We start from the raw sequence: 24624 nt of genomic DNA, 5'->3' as shown, positions 1-24624 counted from the left end.
CACATGAATAGGAAAGATTTAGAGAGATGGTGGCCAAATGCAGGCAAGTGGGACTGTTTAGTTTGGGAAAATTGGTCAGCATGGACTAATTGGACTGAAGCTGCATGATTCTATGATTCCGGATATATTTCTACATGCAAAATGTGTCAAGGAGTATGCGGATAAAACAGGTTTATTAGGTTGAGTTGGACGGTCAGCCATGATCATGTTGACTGGCCTATTTTTGGTTCTATTTTCTATGTTCCCATGAGTGGAATTTTCCTACCCCCGAAAGATATGGGCAATGGTGAGTCAGTTCAGAAAGTCATTGACAATATCAGGGATCATTGCTGTGGTAGGAACATTGGGGAAGTTAACTGTGGATATTGGAGGCAACACACTGGGATGCAGAGAGGGTAATTATTATGACAAGGGGAAATTCAACACATAAAGGGATTGTGCATTGGAGTGCATGGGTTACTGTGGAAGGGAGGGGCTCAATGATGGTCACCACCCTTGCTTCACCTGGTGTCGGGATGTAGGGAGTGAGGGAAGGGGGAACAGTGCAGTTGGCATGGTTAAGTTGTAGACCTGGGGCCCAGGTGATAGGAGTCGTGGATTGCAATGAAAGAGTAGGGTGGGAATGTGTGGAAGATTAGAACTAATCGGGTCAATAAAGAATGCAAGGAAGAAAGGAGCATGAAGATTTGGAAGCTATTTAAATTAACATACAGCCTGTGACTCATCCCATGAAGCACAACCTGTTGGCTTCGAATTGATCAGAGCCACAAATGCACAATGTAAATGAATGGTAGCGGCAACCATTCCCCGGGTGGATGGAGTCACTGATTTTTTGATCTCAACACGCAGGCTGTTCTTGTGAGCAACGTGAGGCCCTTCAAGGGATGATTGCATTAATTAGACATTAAAAGAGTGCAGTTTACAGACATCACCAATCATAGAAACCTGCATGTGAAATGCATGCAGTCACCAACTTTGTTGGCTCCAAAACGTGGTGAGAAACAATCTTCACCATGTCATTGGTCATTATGTACTGAATATTGTCATCTCTGTGAAGCATAAGTCATCACAAGTGATTTATAAACTTTCACATGTTTTGTGAACACACCTGGCTGCTCCCATATGCAGGGCACTGAAGACTATATACACATTGTATAAAGACCACCGTATCATAATGCAGTTGACTTCATTAATAGAAAAGGCTTCTTTTCCATCAATATACAAAACATGTGCGATCAGTGATAGCATCTCTTAGAAGTCTTCGCCAAGCACACTGGAAGGCATCATGAAGCTTATAGTCTTAAGAACCCTCATGTTCATGACTGAGTCTGTGTAAATACTGTATAGCACATTCATCTACCAGGGCCATAGTGGAGCAGACAATAGGCTTCCTGAAGATCAGTTCTGATGCTAGGATTGGTCTGAAACTGGGCCTCAAAGTACAGCTCAGGTAGAGTGTGCTGCACAATACTTGCATGCTGTGCTCTGCATAACTGGACCAGGCATAGAAGGATTGTGCTGGATGTTGAAGAGCTTGGAGTACAGTAGCAGTCTTCCAAGTAGGAAGTTGAGGACATGGAGCAGGAAGAGCATCATCTTCAGCATGATAGAGTGGTACAGTGTCATGAACAACAGGTCAAACAGGATGTAAGTGACAGCCGCTTCCAAATGATCTTAGCTGGGTGCAGTGATCATTGTAAATGTAAATTAGGTGAATATAAATTCTTTGCTGCATATGGGGAGACATGGCATATTGGTAACATCAATATATATAGCTGAATGAATCAGACATACATACTAGACAAGGAATGAAATACTTTCTGAAGTGTAGTCACCATTGTGATGTAAAAGGTGTAACAATTAATTTGTACAGAGAACAGCAATAGGGAAATGAACAGATATTCTATTTTAAGTGATGGTTTAAGGTTACATTTTGATCTTTTATGCCTTGTTATTCTTTAAACAGTGATCATTTACACCCATTTTCAGGGCAATGATGTAAACACCTCAGCCAAAAGAGCTTTACACTGGAGAATCTGCCAAAATTATGTCCTGAAGTATCTAGAGTAAGACTTGAAAAAATTTTTGATTGCAAGGCAAGAATGTTACTCTCTGAATTACTAACAAGCCTGTACACAATAGTACACTGAGAAATTAATGAAAGCAATGGTTGCTTTTTTCTTGCAAAGCCAAGCTTCAGCAAATGGAGTAGAATGTGCTGGAATCATAAAAGCAAGTACTGCAATTAATCCAAGTCGAAGACAATACCATTAAGGTAGGGAAGAGGAAATAAATATGGTTTTGGAATGTCTTGTATTCCATGGACATGCCTTTTTAAAATGGTCTACTGATTTCAAAATAAATCTCTCAGTAAGTGAATGCCTAGTGGTCAGAGACTATGATACTCAAACTGCTCTCCTCGATTAGAGAAGAATAATTTGATGGAGCTGTTCATAACCTTGAAAATCAATCTTAATAGTGTAAATAAGCAGAATATGTTTCTATTAGCATAAGTTCAGCCAATCAGAGTATAAAGGTTTAAGGTAATGCAAAGCAGAAATTTTCAATGGGTCTGGCAGCGTACTTGAACTCTTTTTCTCTCTCCACAGATGCTGTCAGATCTGCTGGGTGTTGCCAGAACTTTCTATTCTTATTTAAGATTTCTAGCTTCCACAGTATTGTGCTTTTGTTTTTGAGAGATTTAAGGTTATTGGGAAAATAATAAGAAAAACAATTTTGATGCAGCAAGTAATGATCTGGAATGCCTTAAGAACTTTGTAACAGCCCATCATTTAATTCATATTTAAAAATCCAGGGAATTAAAATCAATGTCTGATAATAACTCATGTTCAAAGGAAATTGGGAACAGAATCAAAAATAATTTTCAAATCTTAAAGCATAGAAGATGTCTATTCGGCCGATTTTGCCAATGCCAGCCCTCTACACATGCATAGCATTACACTAATGTGTAAGTGGAAGTGTTTTGTATAACATGGTTTTAGCTATTTTTCAGCTGGTAAGTAGGCAGACTGAGACTTCTGCCATTAATGGACACACTGGGAAGTGCAGTCAACAAATGGGACCAATGATTTGGGCCTGCAGGCAGATCATTAACCTACATTTTGTGCTAAGTGGTAGTATTCTGGGGCTTGTACCTCAATAGACAAGTGCCGTAGATCACTTGATTCTCTCGGTCAATAAATTAGATGGGAGATTATGAACACTCAAATAGTCTTGAGGAATGCAAATTCACAATTGGGCCATCTGAAATTTTGCTTTGGGAAGAATTGTTGTTATCTTTAAAGAGTTCCTTGGAAGAACATTTTAGATGGCATACACTGCACATTATTTAAGGGAATAACTGGACCAGCCAAGTGATATTTATATATTGTGGAGCAAGGGGCTATGAGTTGCATCTTACTGTTGAATGGTCAGGCCATTGTGCTTGTAATAGATCAGTTCATGACAATATACTTGTGTCTGTTTGGTTAATTTATATATTAATATTTGTTCTGCTGATTGGTCAGTATATATACTATTAGTTTTCTCGCAGCTGATTGGTCAGTGTATAGATAAGTGTTCTTGCTGATGTTTGGTCAGTATTGTAGTGCAGTAGTTATGCCTCTACCTTTGAGTCAGGAGGCCTGGGTTCACATCCCACCTGCTCTAGAGGTGTATAAATATTGTGTCTGAACAGGTTGTTTAGGAAAATATCTAAATCCTAACGCTATTGCTGCTGGTTAGTTGATTGTTTAGAATGGATGCAATTGTGTTTCTTGAGAAAGTATAGTCAGATGGCAGTGATGAAAAAGCTCCTGTCTTGCGCAATGGTATAATGTTTGTAATCTGTACAGCCTCCCTGTGTGTCTTGTGTGCCATGATGTGATGAATGAGATAATTTTAGAGATGGACCATTAGATGTGGTAGGTAGTAAGGTGTTTGTCTAACTATAGCTGACTTTGTCCCATTCACTGTATTTGAAGTAGGTTTGCCATTGCTTGTGTCAAGGATGTTGACATCAAGGATGTGGCCTGTTTCTGCAGCGTGGACAAGTCTGTAGTTGTATGGTGTGCTGTAAATGACTGGTTAATACTCACATTAACTTTATAGATATGAAGAATGGAGTGGAGTTTCTGAGAGGACATAGGTCTGACTTCCATATGTGCTAACTTGAATATACATTGGTTCCACCTCACAAAGATTACAATGTATGGGATGTTGAATCTTGCCTACATGGAAAAAAGTTGTGGTAGAATGAATAACAGAAGCCAGTGTGTTTATCTTGTGAGAAGTGAATCTTACCAGATTAGGTTTATAAGAATGGTTCAAAAAATGAGAAACTTCAATTATAAATATGGATTGGAGAAGTTGGGGCTATTTTTCCTTAGAGAAGAGAAAGTTGAAGGAAGATTTTACAGAACTTTTCAAAACTTTGACAGGTTTTGACAGAGTAGATAAGGAAAAACTGTTCCCTCTCATAAATGAAGGAAGAATGAAGCTCCTAAGGAGAGGTCATTAGATTCAAACTTTAATTCTGTTGTCCGTCCACAGATGTTGCCAGGCCTGCTGAGTTTCTCCAGGAATTTATTCTTGTTTGAATGAAAGGGTACAGATTTAAAAGCAATTGCAAAAGAGATAAATGTGAGGAAAGCCTTTTTTCCATACAGTGAATGGTAGTGTAGTGGAGGCAATCCAATTGAGGAATACATGAGGCCATTAGCTGATTAATTAAATAATATATTTTGTAGGGTTAAAGGAAAAGGATAGGAGAATGGCACTGAGCCAAGGTGCTCACTTGGACAGCCAGTGTAGGCAAGAAGGACTGAAAGGCTTTCTTCTGCACCATGACAATTTTGTAATTCTGCGACCTAGGAATCTACCAAAGCTGAGTAAACGTAATGTTGATTGTACACCTGTAAATGGTCAAAAGAGTGAGTAATGTAATTCTGTCATGGTAAGGCTACTGCTTTCAAAGAAATAAAATTAGTCCAGACAGATTATATTACAAGCATAAATAGATGGATGAAACTTTGTGACAGCCCATCATTTAATTCATATTTAAAAATCCATGGGGATTAGAATCAATGTCTGATTATAACTCATGTTCAATTTTACTACATGATGCAGAGCCTGGAATGATTCTGACAGTAATAGATTTAGAAACTAATGCAAGCTCTTTGTCTGCAAATGTTACTGCTGAAGTGAAAGGTGCCTGAACATTCACCATGATTGCAAACTCCTGCTTGGGTGCAGCTGTTTTTACATGTCAGATTTTCCCTCTCAGTAAAATAAAAATGCTACTTCCTGCTAACATTTTCGATTCTTATGACTTTTCAAAGTGTTTGCTGTCAATTTTCTGCACATTGTCAATGGTTGTTCTCAGCAGTTTCAACCCCACCTGTGATTCATTAAATGTGGTTTAATATAATATGAATTATACATCTTTGTCAATAGAAAATGTTGTCAGGTTTGAGATAATGTATTAGAACTGAACTGTGGTGTAAGTGCTGAGCTTTCCTTTCTTGGAACCATCCAGTGGTCCCTGGAGTTGCCAAGATAAATCCCCCTAGTCCTCACATACCACCCCACCAACCTCCGGATACAACTCATCGTCCACCGATACTTCCGCCATCTACAATCCAACCCCACCACCAAAGACATTTTTCCAACCCCACCCTTGTCTGCCTTCCGGAGAGACCACTCTCTCCGTGACTCCCTTGTCCGCTCCACACTGCCCTACAACCCCACCACACCCGGCACCTTCCCCTGCAACCGCAGGAAGTGCCACAACTGCTCCCACACCTCCTCCCTCACCCCCATCCCAGGCCCCAAGATGACTTTCCACATCAAGCAGATGTTCACCTGCACATCCACCAATGTGCTATATGGCATCCACTGTACCCATTGTGGCTTCCTCTACACTGGGGAAACCAAGTGGAGGCGTGGGGACCACTTTGCAGAATACCTACACTCAGTTCGCAATAAACAACTGCACCTCCCAGTCACGAACCATTTCAACTCCACCTCCCATTCCTTAGACGACATGTCCATCCTGGGCCTCCTGCAGTGCCATAACGATGCCACCCATAGGTTGCGGGAACAGCAACTCATATTCCGCCTGGGAACCCTGCAGCCCAATGGTATCAATGTGGATTTCACCAGCTTCAAAATCTCGCCTCCCCCCCCCCCCGCATCCAAAACCAGCCCAGCACTTCCCCGCCTCCCTAACCGGTTCTTCCTCTCACCTATCCCCTCCTCCCACCTCAAGCTGCACCTCCATTTCCTACCTACTAACCTCATCCCACCCTCTTGACCTGTCCGTCCTCCCCGACTGACCTATCCCTTCGCTACCACCCCACCCATACTCTCCTCTCCACCCAGCTTCTCCTCTATCTATCTTTGGTCCGCCTCCCCCTCTCTTCCTATTTATTTCAGAATCCTCTCCCCATCCCCCTTTTCTGATGAAGGGTCTTGGCCCGAAACATCAGCTTTTGTGCTCCTAAGATGCTGCTTGGCCTGCTGTGCTCATCTAGCCCCACACTTTGTTATTGTGGATTCTCTAGCATCTGCAGTTCCCATTGTCCCTGGAGTTGCCTCTGTTTTTGGTACAACAATATACTTCACCTGTTCTTTACATAACACCAAGATGAAATTTAACCCATTGTGAAACATTACTCAATAGTAATATGGAACAAGTGATCCCAGAAAGAAATGTGACTTTATAGATAATATGTGTAATTTTTCTTAATTGGGATAGTGGTTAGTCACTGAAACGTTTTTACATAAGGCTACAAATGTTCTGTAACATGAGACCATAAGTTTATTACACAAGAGGTAAAGAATGCAAGAAATAAAAGTATGGAAGACATTTCAGAAAGATCTTAACATTAACAGAAAACAAAATTTCTATTTCTTTTTCTTAATGCTATTTGTCCTAGAAGTTCAGGCCTGTAATAATTTTACTCCTATCTCAACCTTTTAAGTATCACTTTCATTGACATCTTGAAGCAAAGAAAAGATCTTACAAATCGTTTCTGAGATTGTTGGAGTAAACCTTTAATAATTCTGATGGCCTAAACAGGTTTTTCAGCCCTCTAACAACTTGAAACTTCTATCGCAAATTTTCTTGGAAGCTTCACAAACTAAAATGAAAAAAAACACTACTGCTACAGTGACTGGTTGCTCTGAAGTAATCTGGAAAAAGCTTTGGCCAAGAGAAGGCTTCACTCATTGATGAACTACACTCCATTGTTTTTTTCTGAACTGAAGTCAAAACAAAATTACTGTGCTTACCATAAACGCATATGTATAAACATTTTATTCTACTAACACCACAGGGGTTTGCTGACACTTGCAGTCAGATGTCTTCTTGGAACTGATGCATGTAGGTCACTGTTCCAGAATAATTTTCTATTTTTTTAAATGTCGCAGCACTAATCCAAATCCAAATAAAATGATACAAACCTATCAACATGCATCTTCTCAAAGAAGAAATGAAAATGTATCTTTAAGCGGAATTTTTAATTTCTATTAAAAAGTTATTTCAACACAATTTATATGGCATGTCAATGGTAATAATAATATATTTACATTAAATGTATACTGATTTCCTGACAACTATATCCTATACAAGTTGATTTTGGTCACATAATTTGGTTTTAAGTAACTTTGCTCTTGACAAAGTATCCACTATAATATTGTCTTTCCTAGCCAAATAAATGATTTTAAATTATAGGACTGTCATATCAAACTCCAACAAAACAGTCTTGAATTTCTGTCGTAGAGTGTCTCCTAAAAAAAATTATAAAGTTATGGCTTGTATAAAACTAAGTCTTTTCAGAGTTGTTGGATATTAAAATTGTAAATTTTTGTAGAGCCTACACAAGCCCCTGTATGTCTGTCTCGGCTGTTGAATATTTCTATCGACTAGCATTTAATTTCCGGGGGGAAAGAAACTGACTGGTTATTTGATCCCTATTTCACCTTCTTGCAAAATGACATTCATGCCAACGTCCTGGTGTGAATGACATCTCATTTTTCAGTGTTGCTAAAAGGCAGCATAGTTTTTAGCGGAGCTTTCAGGCTGACAGATGTACTCTGACATTCTTTTGTAGAGTTATTTGTTTCTTCGATAAATTCGTTATAGGAACCACAAGAATACTGAAGTTCAGAATATACCATATTCATGCCAAAGTATTGCAGAACTGGGGAGGTGATGGCCTGTTTGTATTATTGCTCAGCTATTAATCCAGAGACCGATGTATTTTTCTTGGGACCTGGGTTTGAATCCGAGCATAGCTGGTGTTGGAGTTTGAACCCAATTAAGAAATCTGGAATTAAGAATATAATGATGACCATGAAGCCATTTTTGATGACAGAAAAAGAACATCTGGCTCACTGATGTCCTTTAAGGAAGGAAATCACCACCCTTACCTTATCTGGCTTACATTTGGCTCTAGACCTGAAGCAATGTAGTAAACTCTTATCTGCCCTCTGGGCAGTTAGAAATAGGCAATATATGTTGGTGTAGCCAGAGATACGCACATCCCATCAATAAATAAAATATACCATAGTTTGCCTTAGGCACGGAAAAATCCATAATAGTTTTAATTTCCACTTAGGTGTTTCCTGACCTTATCACACAGTGTGATCCAAATTAGTTACATTAACCAGATTTCTAACAAATTGACGCTGAGTAGCTGATTGAACAATTGGTGTTAATGTTCTTCCAGGTTTTGCTGAACACAGTCAAATCATTGAAGTAAACTTTCTGTTACATAGTCCTTTAATAACACTGGTTTACCTTTGAAAAGTTGCTTGTATATTTTTTTCATTCCAAGCCACATAAACGTACATTGATGAACTCAGTCCAATGTTATAAAAGCTGATAGTCCTTTGGCTGTATCCATCAATTAAACTTAGCAATATTATTTTAACTAGTCAATTTTGGAGATTTTTTAAAAAATTGAATGTCAGTCCACCTTGTAATTTGCAATTATCCATACATAATCTTTGTAAGCCATCTGGTTTCAGCGCTATAATAATAGGTGAGCTCCTGCTACTATGTCCTGATTCACTAATGTCATGTTCCATCATTAACTTAATGTCTTACCTCGCTTGCGCTAACTTCTCTGGATTAAGTGCGTAAGAATATTGTTTTGTGGTAATGCATCCCCCATATCAGCATCGTTACAGCCAAAGCCCTCCTAGCATATTCACACAAGTCAATTTATAAATCTGTAATAGGTCACTTGAATAGTTTTCTCGAGGATAGAGTATTATGTTTTTTAACATTTCAAATAGCCCCAGAATATCCATTCTGATTAATAGAAGATGACATTTTCTTAGTTTTAATGTCTCTCATTCCTCTGATTTTTTTTAAAGAAAACTCACTCCCCAGTTTCTTTCATGATCATAAAAAACTCTTCTCCTGACATTTTCCCTTTCATAAGTTGTGAGAGCATGGAATGCGTTGCCAGCAGCAGTTGTGGAAGCAAGGTCATTGGGGTCATTTAAGAGACTGCTGGACATGCATATGGTCACAGAAATTTGAGGGTGCATCCATGAGGATCAATGGTCGGCACAACATTGTGGGCTGAAGGGCCTGTTCTGTGCTGTACTGTTCTATGTTCTATGTTCTATGTTCTATAATATTTCTTTAACATATTAACATTATACACTCACTGTCTGGCGTATTGGTTTTAAAACTCTCATCACTGAGTTTTGTTTTGATTTGTTAAAGTCTAGTGAATCTTTTAATATTTCCCAAGAAGTAGCTAATGGTACTAACACCTTGTCTTCAGCAGCAACTTTTCTTGAATTTTATCCTTTTTATCTGCTCTACTTTTTAACGTCCATCAAACACTTTTTAACCTTTTAGCCAACTCTTTTCTCTCTGAAATTCAAAACACAGGAAGCATAGTCTCTGAGCATTGGTTATAAATTTCTCTTTGATCAGTTTTAAGGGTCCTTCACCTCATTTCCAAGTACCAGTTCAAAAGTATTGAATCCTATGCACTTGTAAGGGGCATCCCAAATAGAAAACAGAAACAAAGGAATTGGTTTATCTAAAACATTTGGACATAACTGTCCTCTGATCACAAGGTCTTCAAACTTTGATTCTAGTTTTCCCTAGAAACCCTACTTCAAGAAATCTGGCTGTCACCTCCATGATTGTTAAAGAATATTGATTCCCACTCCTGATTTTATACAATCTAATACGATTCTATTGTGATTCTTCAAAATCTGGTATTGGAATTAAAGCTGTAGATTTAACTGATGGTGGGGGTTTTCCACTGCCTGATATGCAATGGCATATCTGGTAAATATTTGCCACATCTTCATGTAATACTGGCCAATTGAAATGTTTTACTATTTTAGTCTGTGTTTACTTAACACTGAAGTGAACTTTCCTTGGAATTTCACGAGTCACTCATAACATTTTGTTCTGATACAAAGGTGGAACTTTCACCTGATGGACCACTGTTTATTTCTCATTGGCTGATATTTGAGGTTGTCTCCATTTCCTAGTTGATACTTTGTCTTTCAAATAGTGACCCCCAGGAATTGATTCTGATTCAATTTCTGACTAATGTGTTTAGCACAGCTCTCAATTTATAATCTGCTGCATTTTTCTGTACTAAAGAAGATGGACTAAATATGTCAACCTCATTCTCTTTTCCTTCATCCTTTTAAGTTACATTTTCAGAAATGGTGACAAATAATTGAATTTCCAGTCATCTCCTTTTTTCCCTAGATGCCTCCTTTTCTTGACTGTTTCTAGAGGCCTGAGGTCTAATCCAAGCACATTCTAGAAACAATCTAAATGCTCCTCTTGTAACATCTGTTTATTTTACCTTTACGGATTATTCCACCAGCCTCAGTCAGATTAGTATTTCTTAACCAGCCAGGTCATTTTTCCAAAATAAAATGAATCACTTCTACAGTGATTTGTTGCACTACTCCAACTACAATATCTCAATTTACCAATTCACTCTTTCATCTAACGTTCTACAATGGAATAGGTTTGTAATCTCTATCTATACCTCTAACTAATATTTTCTTCTAATTAACTCCTCTGGAAGATTTTTTTAACAGGCTGGCACTCACATTCACAAAACACTCTGTAGCATTAGGTTGCAAACCTCTTTGTAAATTTAGTTATTAAGCATAGATTTCTGGTCAAATTGAAACCCTTGTTGAGATCGGAATCATCCTTTAACTTGCTAACATTTTTTCTACCTTTATTCTAACACTTTCTATCACCAAACTATATCTCACTGTGTTTATCTTTGTTATCTCTTTCATTTTATGTTTGTTTCTCTCTCTCCTCGTACTCTAATTCAAACTGTATTTCTTTTTTTCTTTTGTTTTCCCCATTTTAATTTCTCTTCTCTTTTGCTTCCAATTAAACTCTTTCCAGTTCTTTTTCTCTCTCTGAGTTAAGTGTATTCCTTCCTAGCTGAAACTTAGTTAATTGTAGCAATGACACAAGTTCAGGGTGTCCTGCATTGAACTCTAAGCAGTGGATAATTAGTTTAATTGTTTCATGCTAACTGATCTGTTTTCATTTTTACATTCAATGTATCTGCTAACTCTCTCAGTTTAGTCCTTGTCACAATTTGAAATACATCATTAATATATTTTTTACTTTGAGAAGTCTTAGCAATATTTAGGGCATTTTGAAAATACAATTCATGCAATAAACCCCACCACAATGCCTTTGTTTTACGGTCAATATCCCCATGTAACTAACATAACATGAATCCCTCTTAAATTCTGTGAAATCTAATTCCAAAAACAGCCTTAACTTTGTTATGATCCCTGTTATGTTAGTGTTGATGAAGGCAGATCCCAGAATGAAACACATCTTGAGAGATCGTTTGTTCAAACTTTTCAGTCAATTAACATCATGGTTAGTCATGTGAGGCTGTAATATTCTTTAATAAGAGAACATAAAGTAAACAAAAGAGAATAAAACACCCAAGCAACATGATAATCATGACAGTTTAGAAAGATCTTAGCACAAACTGCAAAACAAAGTTTCTCCCATTTCCCAATGCTATGTGTTACAGAGACTGAAGTCCAGAGAAATTATACTTCCTATCTCAATTCTTTCAAGTTCCCACTGTAAGAATTGTATTTTTTTTCTGCAATTTTTATTGTGGGTTAAAATGGAAAAAGAACTGTTTTAAAAACCAGGAATCATTTAAGGATTTCTATATTTTTGAAAAAGCAAGTAATCTGACACTAATTGTAAGAACTCATTCATAGCTTGTTCAAACAAATTGTAGTTGGCAGATGAACTGGAGCCAAGGAGTATGTATGAATTGAGTGTTGGCTGTCAACAAGTAACTGATTGGTCCATGGACTAGTGAGCCATTATTGATCACAAAGGCTTTCAGCCTGCCAAACACTATGTGATTGGCTCCCAGTTGATAAATAGTTTTGGGATGTGAATGTTAGTCTTGGGATGTGAATGTTTTGGCACCATCATACCTCTGGAAGTGAAGGAGCCATGTTTTTGCTCTGTAGCAAGAAGAATTTCAAGCTAGCCTGTTTATTTCCTCTTTTTCAGTTGCTAACAGCTGTGATTTTTAAGTGGTATGTCAAAAACCTTTTAGAAGTGGGAAGCAGTCATCCTGTGCCTCCTGAAAACAAATCAAAATATACAGATAAAAAAGATCAAGGAGCAGGATTTTGAATGGCATAAGAATCATTTCAGCAAACCTTGTGAATATAGCTCCTTTGTTTTTCCTCTTTCTGTCTGCCTGTCTATATGTACAGACGGGATGTTTTTAAGATGGTTAGAGTTTTAACTAGTTGAGTTATATGTTGATGGATCATAACTGTTTATCTGTAGATCAAATCTATTTATTTGTCATAAATAGTAATTCTGTTAACTATGGAAACCTACTCCATGCTTTCTGTAAATGGGTACAAAGACAGGTACGTTGGGTAATTCTGTGTGGCTTTTTTGTAACCTTTAACTCTGGTGATGACTCCCAGAATAGCAGAGCTTGATTTTCAGTGTCAACAGGTCTGGCAGCATCTGTGAAAGACAAAACAGAGTTAGCATTTTGGGTCTGATGACTCTTCCTTGAACTCAAATTGTTAACTCTATTTTCTCCTTCACAGATGCTGCCAGACCTGCTGGGCTTTTCCAGCAACTTTGTTTTTGTTCCTGATTTACAGCTTCCGCAGTTCTTTTGGTTTTGATTTTCATTGTATTACTTCAGTCAGATATAAAAGATATAAAACAACTTAGCAGCCTTCTTCCAGTTTCCTTTTATAAAACTGAAGAGAAAACTTTATGATTCCTTTCTGAGTCTGTTGGCATGATCTTCTCGCAATTCTGATAGTCTAAATTTTTTCAGTTCTAAGATCTTGAAGCTTCCATTCCAGGCTGCTGCAGTGATTAGCGCATTCAAATCAAACTGAAATGAAAGAAAAAAACTTCCTGTTCAGAAGTCTTTTTCCCTTTTTAAATTAAACTTTTGTTTTCTTATGAACTGCAGGCATGATGACTCAATGGTTTGCAGCACTGCTGCCTCACAGCGCCAGGGTCCTGAGTTCAATTCCACCTTTGGGCAACTGTCTGTGTGGAGTTTGCATATTCTCCCCATGTCTGTGTGGGTTTCCTCTGGGTGCTCTGGTTTCCTTCCACAATCCAAAGATGTGCAGGCTAGCTGGATTAGCCATGGAAAATTTCCGATAGTGTTGAGGGGTATCTAGATTAGGTGGATTAGAGCAGGATGCGTCTGGGTGGGATGCTTTGATGTTCAATGTGGACTTGTTGGGCTGAAGGGCCTGTTTCCACACTGTAGCTATGAGCTGCAGTGAAAACTAATATTTGTTTTGTTTGCTCTTCTTATCATAAAATCAAAAACGTAAGTGTGTCTCTTTGTGGGTAGTTGGTATTCAAGTGTCCTTTTTAGTCAGTTTTCTTCCAGTTTGGCCTATGTAATGTTTCTCACAGCCCTTGCATGGTATTTTTTATATTACACCAGTTTTGCTGGTTTTGGTTATGGGATTCTTTATATTCATTATATAAAGGTTGCAGGGTGGTTGCTGGTTTGTGGGTTACCCTGATACCTAGGGGTCTGAGTAGTCTCGTGGCCATCTCTGATATGTCTCTGATGTACAGCAGGGTGACTAGTGTTCTGGCTGTGTTGTGTCTTCTTGTTGTGGTCTGTTGTGGAGGTAATGGTGGATTATGCATTTTGGGTATCCATTCCTTTTAAAAAGTCTGTGTAAGTGCTCCTTTCTGCTTTGTGCAATTCTGGATTGCTCTAGTGTGTTGTGGCTTGTTTGAATAATGTCCTGATGCAGCTCCGTTTATGGGTGTTGGGGTGGTTGCTGGTGTAAGTAAGTATCTGGTCTTTGTGTGTGGTCTCTCTGTTTATGTTAATCTGGAGTTCCCTGTTGTTCTTATGTTCTACTATTACGTCTCAGAAGGGTAGTCAGTTATTGTTCTCCTCTTCTTTTGTGAATTTTATTCCAGTGAGAATATTGTTTATGTGCCGGTGGGTTTCTTCTAGTCTTGTGTGTTTGATAATCATGAAGATGTCATCCACATTGTGGACTCAGAGATTGGGTTGTACAGTGGAGAGCTCTGTCCGTATATGAACACCAGCTAGCCACTAAGAGACATGACCAATTCTCACTGGTCTCAATACACACGGACAAAGAAAGACACGAATTCACAAACCAAACAGAGACATACCAGGGAATTCCTGGATGTCTGGCATTCCAACCGTAATTCCATCTGCAAATACATTGAGCTGTAACCCAGGATACAAACCTCTCCAAAAACAGACCCGGAAGTGATGCCAACCATCCCAGCAAACCAAGGCATATAAATAACAAGCAGGACAGAACACTAACTCTTCACTGGAGGTGCACTGATGATGTTAACTAGCAGGGTGATGAAACATCTGCAAACGAACACACTGGCTTGGTGAACAAGTCTACAAGCTCACATAAACATTATATTCCATTAACACCACAGGGGGCTGCACTATGACCGCAGTCATTTGTTGTCTTGGAACTGATGTATATGGAGCACTGTTCCAGAATAATTTTCTGACTTTTGCAAAAATAACCTTCATAGTATTAACCTGCATCATTCCAAAAAGATATATCCATTACAGGAAGCCAGAGTTCATGCTGCAACTGATTATGTTATGCCTGAGCTGGTTAGTGTTCAACTGTGCCCTTCTCTCCACATCCTTCAGCACCATCTGTCCTCACAACTCTACCCCCACCCAAAGTGGCAAACATGTCAAACAATCAATGAATGAGAACCTTTTGAATTTAAATAATTCTTTTTCATTTGTGCAAATGTTCATACTGCTAAAAAAAATGCAATGATTTAATGTTACCAAACAAATGGGACAGGTGCTCAAAGATGACAGAGAAAAAGGTGCTCCCCAAATATTGAAGGATAGAATAAAGACTTGCATTTTTTATGATCTCAGGACATTCCAGTACATGTTCTTCACTTGTGTTTCGTTACTGTTTTGGAAAAACTGACAGCTAAATTTGTGCAGAGTAAGATTCCACAAAGGGCATCATTATTTTAAATAGATAATCTGTATAATTTAGTGAGGGACAAATGTGAGGTGAAGTACATGTAGAAATTATACAGTGAATGACAAAACTGTTAGGAGTATTAATATGCAGAGGGATCTGGGTGTGCAGGTCCACAGATCACTAAAGATGGCAGCACAGATAGATAAGGTATTAAAAAGGGCTTATGGTGTTCTTGCCTTCATTGGTAGGGGTACTGAGTATATGGATGGACAAATTATGCTGCAGCTTTATAGAACTTGAATTAGGCCACACTTGGAAAACTATGTACAGTTCTGGTCACCACTCACTACCAGAAAGATGTGAATGCTTTGGAGAGGCTACAGAACAGGTTTACCAGGTTGTTGCCTGGTATGAGGGATCTTAGTTATGAAGAAAAGTTGGATAGACTGGGTTTGTTTTTACTGGAATGCAAGAGGTTGAAACGAGACCTGATAGACGTTTATAAGATTGTGAATGGCATGGATTGATTGGAAAGTATGAGGCTTTTTTCCAGGGTGGAGGGGTCAATTACTAGGGGACACAGGTTCAAGGTGTGATGGGAGAAGTTTAGAAGAGATGTGCGAGGCATGTTTTTCACAGAAAGGGTGGTGAGTGTCTGGAATGCATTGCCAGGGGAGGTGGTGGAAACAGACACAGTAGCAGCATTCACAAAGCACCTGGAAGAATACATGAATAGAAGGGGAATAGAGGGATATGGATCCTCTAAGTGAAGATAATTTTAGTTCAGAAAGGCAATATGAGGCAGCACAAGCTTGGAGGGCCGAAGGGCCGGTTCTTGTGCTGTATTATTCTTTGTCCTTTGTATTTGTAACCAAGACACCATAGAGTTATAGTGCCATAGTCATACAGCGCAGAAAGAGACCCTTCAATCCAACTCATCCATTCCAACCAAGTTCCCCAAACTAAACTAGCCCCACTTGCCTGTATTTGGCACAGATCCCTCTAAACCTTTCCTATTCATATATCGATCCAAATGTGTTTTAAATGTTGTAACTGTACCCGCAACTCCACTTCCTCTGGTAGTTCATTCCACATACAAACCACGTTCTGTGTGAAAAAGATGCCCCTCAGGTTCCTTTTATATCTTCCTCCTCTCACCTTAAAAATATGCTCTCTAGTTTTTGAGCTCCCTCACCCCAGGGAAAAGACATCTGTTATTTGCCTTCTCTATGCCCCTCATAATTTTATAAACCTCTATGAGGACACCTCTCAACCTTCTTTGTTACAGTGAAAAATGACCCAGCCTATTTTTATAATTCAAAACCTTCATTCCTGGCAAAATCCTGGTAAATCTTTTCTGAACCATCTCCAATTTAATAAAATCCTCCTGTAGCAGGGTGACCAGAACTGCACACAGTACTCCAAAAGTGGCCTCACCAACATCCTGTACATCCTCAACGTGACATCTCAACACCTATACTCAAAGGTCTGAGTGATGAAGGTGAGTGTACTAAATGCCTTCTTAATTACCCTACCTGTGATGCAACTTTCAAAGAACTATATACCTGAATGCCTAGATCTGTCTGTTCAACAATACTGCCCAGGGTTCTATCATGAACTGTATACGTCCTGTCATTGTTTGTTTTACTAAAATACAATACCTCATATTTACCTAAATTAAACTCCATTTGTCATTCCTCAGTCCTTTGGCCCAATTGATTAAGATCCCTTTGTAATCTTAGATAACCTTCCTCATTGTTGGCTATACCATCAATTTTGGTGTCATTCATGCCCCCTAAATTCCCTTCCAAATTGTTTATATAAATGACAAACAACAGTGGACCTAGAAGTGATCCCTGTGGAACAATTCTGGTCACAGGTGTCCAGTCCAAAACACAACCCTCTATCACCATTCTCTGTCTTCTAGTGTCAAGCCAATTTTGTATCCAATTGGCAATGTCTCTCTGAATCCCATGTGATCAACTTTAATAATCAGTCTACTTTGCGGAACCATGTCAAGTGCTATACTAAAATCCATTTAGACAACATCTACTGCTCTGCCTCATCAATCTTTTAAGTTATGTCCTCAAAAATACTCAATCAAGTTTGTGAGACATGATTTCTCATGGACAGAGCATGCTGATTATCTCGAATCAGTTTTTGCCTCTCCAAATGCATTAAAATCCTATCTCTCAGAATCCCCTCCAACAACTTACTCACCGCTGATATCAGACTCACCTATCTATAGTTCCCAAGCTTTTCCTTACAGCCTTTCTTAAAGAAAGGCACAACATTAGCCACCTTCCAGTCCTCCAGCAGCTCATCTGTAGCTGTAGATGATACAAATATCTCTGCTAAGGCCCTTGTAATTTCTTCTCCAACTTCCCACAAAGTCCTGTTATACACTTGATCAGGCCCTGTTGATTTATCTACCTTTGTTTTTTTTAAGATCCCAGCCCCTCCTCTTCTGTCATGTGGACTCTTTTCAAGACATCAATATTTATTTTCCCTGAGTTCACTAGCCTCAATGTCTTTTTCCACAGTAAAACCTGACACACAATATTTGTTCAGTATCACTTCCATCTCACATGGTTCCATGTATAAACGACCTCATTGATTTGTAAGGGACCTTACTCTCTCCCTAGTTGATCTTCTGCTCTTAATGTACTTGTAGAATTTCTTTGGATTATCCTTAACCTTATCTGCCAAGGCTGCCTTATATTCACTTTTTGACCTCCTGATTTCACTCTTAAGAATGCCCTTACACATGTTATACTTTTCAAAGGACTCACTTGTTCCCAGTTGTCAACACTTAATACACGCCTCCTTCTTACACTTGACCAAAGCCTCATTATCTTTATTCAACTATAGTTCCCTACTCTTACCAGCCTTACTCTTCACTCTAAAAGGAACATGATACTTCTGAACTCTTGTTATTGCACTTTTGAAAGCCTTCCATTGCTAGTAATCCCTTTACCTGTGAACAGTCTACTCCAATCAACTTTTGAAAATTTGCCTTACTTGAAGTAAGAACTTTTATACAAGGCCTTTCCTTTTCCATAACTGTTTTGAAACTAATAGAATTATGTTCACTGGTCCCAAAGTGTTCTCTGACTAACACTTCAGTCACTGCCCTGCCTTATTTCCAGAGGTGAAATTTTGTCCCTTCTCTAGTAGGCATATATACACATTGATGAAGAAAATTTTCTTGATTGCATTTTACGAATTCTTCACAATCCAAGTCCTTAACACTATGGTAGTCCCAGTCTATGGTCGGAAACGTAAAATCAATTAACACTAGGTAGAACTGCTCTGTTTAAAAATAGTGTTATGGGATCATTCACCTTCAATTAAGAGTGTGAATGGATCCTTGGGTTAACATCTCATTTAAAAGACAGCATTGGAATGCCTTTACAGATTTTATATTTGAGATGTTGAAGCAGGATTGACCCACAACTCTCTCTTGCAAAGGCAACTTGCTACCTTCTGAAGTGCAGCTACATCTAAGGCAAATGAAATCTCTTAAGGATATTTTTCTTAACTTTGTGTGCACTTCATATTCTCAAAATGAAAATCTCACAGCATCTACTTGTGCACGGCAGTGTATACACAATATTGGAACAGTGTGGCAGAGTACTGGGAGCTGAAAACTCATGACAAACAAGTGTTGAAATCTAATCCAGTAAATCTGATACTTTGTGGACTGGCACCTGGAATAGCTTCTGGAATTTTTGTTGAATCATATGGGCTGTATTGACATAAAAGATTCCATCGCACTGTTTGAAGAAGAGTTAGGAGTTCTCCTTGGTGTTGTGGCCAATATTTATCCTGCAACCAATATTTCAAACAGATTATGTGGTCAATTATCACACTACTATTTGAGGGAGCTTGCTATGTGCCAATTGGCTGCTGTTTCCTTTGAGAACAACAGTGACTACAACTTAAAAAATGTGTTTCATTTGGATCTCAAAATGTTTTATGGCCGATGTTAAAATTACAGTTTTCTTATAGTATTGTACATTCATCTATTAAGGTAATAAATGCCAGCGTGCAATGCCAAATTCCAGCAGATGGAGAATATGATTATTGAGAATCATTTTGTTCTTACTATCCTTACAGCCACGCGACAGGATACGAGACTGACAATCACAATGCCCCTATGTTATACAGCTGTAGCACACAATACAGGATACATACACATGGGGTGTTCAGAGGGCTTCAGGTGAGTGATAGCAATATTTCTTTCCTCCCACATATGCAGCTGTTACAGTCTTTCAAGAAAGTTAAACCTTTGCATCTGACCTTGTGAAAGCAGACTGGACTACACAAACCACTCGTGTACAGATGGTTCTAATTTAGGACTTTCTCAACACTACAGGAGCGGGGCAAAGGAGATTCTGTTTTCTATCAACAGGTTGAAAAAATGTGGATTCAACACTCGTTCTATCATTTGCTTAAGACTCACACTGAAAACCAGCCAAGGTGGCAGCAGTTTGAAGGTTTATGACCATCAGCCTTACCTGCTGTATATTTTTGAGGAGTTGGCAAAGTAATTTCAATCAGTACTGATTTTATCTGCATATGTAGTACTTTATATTAATCATTATAATATCCTATCAGTGAACCTTGTTCTCTGATATATTACAAACTGATAAAACATTATTTATGGTTTCCTCTCACATAGGGAGATCATGATTAATACCCTCACTGTCTAGCTTGCTTCTATCTGTATGCCATTTCTTTCAATAGAAACTGAAATGACAAATTGTTGACCCTGCTGCCACAACATAATTTTATTCTATAATTTTCCGAACAGATAGTACATTGGGCCCCACAGATGAGTTCTTTGAATATGAATATTACAGGAACACTCAATAATTTTAGATTATATATCATAAGGTGTTGTAAAGCAACATGCCTTCTAAAAAAAAATAATTTCCTTTGTTTTCTCAAAGCAGAGAAGGCAGAAGCGAGAGTTAATTGAGGTGTTTAAAAATATGAGGCCCAGACAGAATGGATAGGAAGAATCTATTTCCATTATCAGAGCGGTCAATATGCTGGAGAACTTAGACTTAAACTAAGAGGTAAAAGGATTAGAGGCGATTTGAGTAATTTTTCACCCAGAGAAGTCACTGCCTGAAAGGGTGAACTTTGTATTTCATTAAAAAAATTAGCTATGCAGTCGATACAATGCAATGTACAGGGCTACAGACAAAAGCTGAAAGATGAGATCTACTTGAATAACTTTTTTTGGCTGGCATGGACACACTGGGCCGATTGGACTCCTTCAATGCCCCCAAATTTCCATATTATGCATAAAAATCGTATTGCTAACAAATACTTACATCTAATCCCTTCTCTATGGCCTCCCATAGAATATGTTACCTTTCAACCAAATGTAAAAGGCTTTTTTTATTGGTCTCAAAAGTTGACACATCATCCGATTTTCTTTGTTCTTGGTTACAGTTAGCCGCTCACTGTATGAGAAGGTGTGGGCTTGAATCTGTCACTTTATCCATAGTCCTCAGTGTGTTTAAGATTCTATGTAAAAATTCTGTCAGTAGTGAAGCCCACATATTATCAACCTCAACTTAGTAGCAAACTACTGACTTCGAATGGCCTTGTTCAGATATTGAGAAGGAATCATGTATCTTTTTGATTGTCATAACAGGCCCAAATATTAGGCAGGCATCTGACGTCACAGGGTGGTCGGGGCCAAGGGTACTGAATGGCAGGTTTCACCTATTAAATGAATGGATGTACTGATGCAGTTTATACTTTACCTCTAGGGTTACAAATGTCGCAAATGTATTAATACATTATGACAACAAAAAAGTCATTAGAACAGGTGTCTGAAGAGCTCCAATATTGTGGCTAATCATTAACCTGGATAAATGGACTTCAATAAAGTGAGGGACCAGAGAAGCTGAGATAATTTACCTCGAGCACAGAAACTTAGGAGGAAACTTGATAGATGTGTACAATATCTTGAAGGGTTTATGGAGTAAAGAGGATAAAATATTTCCACTTACAGGAGGGCAATGACCACAGAACAGGGATTTAGAATAATTGCTCACCATAAGACTGTAAAACGTGGGAGCAGAAGGAAACAATTCACACCGTCAAATCTGTGTTGCCTTTCAGTGAGGTCATAGCTGATCTTCAACTGTCCTATTATCATAACTGTAGATTCCCTTACTGATTAATAATCTGCCTTTTTCCATTTCAAAGATAATTATTCCTGCTATTTTTCTTACTAATATGGGACCTCACATTTTCCCACATAATGTTCGATCTGCTAAGCTTTTGCCCACACCTTTAACCTGCCTGTAACTTTCTCAGTTCTCTATGTCATCCTCAGCTTTTGCATTCCCACCCATTTTTGTGTCTTCTGCAAATTTGCCTATAGTGCATTCACTTTCCTCATCCAAATCAATAACATATAATGCAAATAACAGTGGCCTCATCCCTGTGGGTCTCCACCACTTACAGGTTGTTATCCTGAAAATGTCCTCCTTGGCCTAACACACTTTTTTATTAGTTGAGCAATCCTCTATCCAAACTAATATACTACCTCTAGTACCACAAACTCTCACTTATTAAATAACCTAACATGTACTAACCTTAACAAATGCCTTCTGAAAATCTAAGTATATTACATCTGCTGTTTCTCTTTCATTTATCCTGCTTGTTACCCTCTCGAGGAATTCTAATACACTTGCTAGGTCTAATTTTCCCTTCATGAAGTCATGCTGACTCTGCTTGATCATTGTACATATTTCTAAATGCTCTGCTATTTCATCTTTTACAATAGACTCTAACATTTTCTAATAATGAATGTAAAGCTTGGCATATAGTTGCCTGTCCTTTTAAACACTCCTTCACGTTATAAGCAAATATATCACATTGGCAAATTTTTGGCATTTTCCAGAATCTAGGGACACTTGGAAAATTACTACCAGTGTATCCTCTATGTCCATAGCAACTTCTCTTAATATCCAAGGAAGCATGGCATCATGTCCGTGGGATCTATCAGTCTTTACACCCATTTAGTTTCCAGGGTAGTTTTTTTTAGTTGTAGCTATCACGGTAATTTCCTCGTTAAAAACCGAAAGATCTGTGGGTGCTGTAAATCAGGAACAAAAACAGAAGTTGTCGGAAAAGCTCAGCAGGTCTGGCTGCACCTGTGAAGAAAACATCCGAGTTAACGTTTCGAGCCTGGTGACTCTTCCTTAGCAATTTCCTTTCCTTTTGCCCCTTGATTAGTTAGTATTTTTGGAATATTACAAGTAACTTCTACTGTGAAGACTGATGTAATGTATTTATTCAACTCCTCAGCCATTTCCTGGTTCTGCATTATTATCTCCGAAGGGGCTCATGTTAATTTTAGCCCCCCTCTGCCTTTTTAAAGAAGCTGTTAATGTTCGACTAGGTGTAACTTGTAAGTTTACCCTCAAAGTTTACCTTCTCCATTTTTGTAATTTTTTTTGGTTATCTCATTGGTTTTCAAAACTTTCCCATTCCTCTGACATCCACTAATTTTTGCCACAATGTACTTTTTTTTTCCAATTTGATGCTATCCTAAACTTGCATAATTAACAATGGATGGTTTATCTCCTTATTAGAATCTTTCTTTCACACTGGGATGTATGCTAATCATGGACTATTTTCTTAAATATCTGCCATTGTTCCTTGACTGTTCTTGCTGCTGAACTCCTTTCTCAGTTCTTAATTAACTTTAACAGTTATTGTCCACTCACCTTTTTCCTTTCCATCAGAATTCTGAATTTTATCATGTTATGGACACTGTTTCCCTGGGAAAACAAAGAGGATATGAGGAGCAAAACTGTTATGCAGCAATGAGTTGCGTCTGGAATGCACTGCCTGAAAGGGTTCACGATGCCAGGACTGTGGAGACAAATTCAACAGTAACTTTCAAAAGTAAATTAGATAATAAAAAGGAAATGGTTATGTAGGGTTTGTGTAAATATTTCCAGGAAAGTGGGACTGATTGGATACATCTTACAAAGAGACGGCACAGACATGATGGTCGAATGGTCTCTCTGTGCTGTAAGATTCACTGACTGTGTTTTTAAAAAAAAGGTTAGATGTGCTTCTGTTGAATCTTTGTGCCAAACAAGCTAGCTTCACATTTTTGAGATTTAAGTACTGCAATGCAAAATTATACCCTAATTCATTTTATTTCCAATGTACCAAGGGTAGAGATGAGCTGAAACATTGTTAACTTGACCAAAGTCATTTGTGTTTCTTGTTTCTTGTTTCAGGATGTTCGGAGGGTCCCGGGCGTTGCACCAACCATTGTCAGAGCAAACGCAGAAGCCAATGAAAAGCGTCCATTCATGTGTCCCTATCCTGGGTGTAATAAACGCTACTTCAAACTCTCCCACCTGCAGATGCACAGCAGGAAACACACAGGTAATGGCCGTATGTTCTCAGCTGATTTCTATAATTAACAAGCACAGGCAATACAAATATTTAATAGCTTCTGTCGATCACTTGTGGCAATTGTACCTAAACGTTATTGGATGCAGGGAGTTCCTAAAATTTTGGAAGCCAGAGATGACAGAAGAAGATAGAACTAATAATTGGAGTGGAATTTAGTTCACGTCCCATTCAACTCGGCTCTTTTAAGCTTATGATCAGGGTCCAAGAAGTGGATATTCTGTCTAACACTCCTGACTTGGAAAGACCTTTTGTAAGGAGGCTCACTGGCCCATTGTAAAAGAAGCCGATGCCTTACAATTATGGTTAACTCCTGACTGAAAGTAAGGGCAGCACGCTCCATTGGTTTAAAATATGTAGCACATGTATTGACTCTCTTTAAGTACAAAAGAGTTTCCAAACATCAGGACTAAATTTTGCTGTTTGGAACATATGTTCTTAAAGCTATGGTTTCATTCAAAGTGGTCTGTATCTACCTTCCTGCACCATTTAATGCAATTCCAGGTCACTTCTCCTTTGCCTCTTTTAAAGGCTCAGATCAGGTTTTCTCCAAACTCTATAATCAATCCCGTCCTCCATTGTTAGTAATCTTTCCGGTGACTCATCATTGCCGTAACTTGATGATTC

The 24624-nt window shown here is 38.4% G+C and overlaps 1 protein-coding gene across 4 annotated transcripts in view; it reads left to right on the top strand.

Annotated features, from left to right (window-relative positions):
* The window catches only part of LOC125459526 (Wilms tumor protein homolog), an 83074-nt gene that overhangs the window by 31428 nt on the left and 27022 nt on the right, over positions 1-24624 (top strand). For all 4 annotated transcript variants that reach the window (XM_048546056.2, XM_048546055.2, XM_048546058.2 and 1 more), the window contains exons 4-5: positions 19654-19756; positions 23820-23970. In XM_048546056.2, coding sequence (XP_048402013.1) covers positions 19654-19756; positions 23820-23970 — 254 coding nt within the window. The remainder of the gene's footprint in view (positions 1-19653; positions 19757-23819; positions 23971-24624) is intronic.

This window comes from Stegostoma tigrinum, chromosome 17 (genome assembly GCF_030684315.1).
Source record: "Stegostoma tigrinum isolate sSteTig4 chromosome 17, sSteTig4.hap1, whole genome shotgun sequence".
Lineage (NCBI taxonomy): Eukaryota > Metazoa > Chordata > Chondrichthyes > Orectolobiformes > Stegostomatidae > Stegostoma > Stegostoma tigrinum.
Note: the sequence above shows the minus strand (reverse complement) of the source record. Positions and strands in the feature narration are given on the sequence as shown.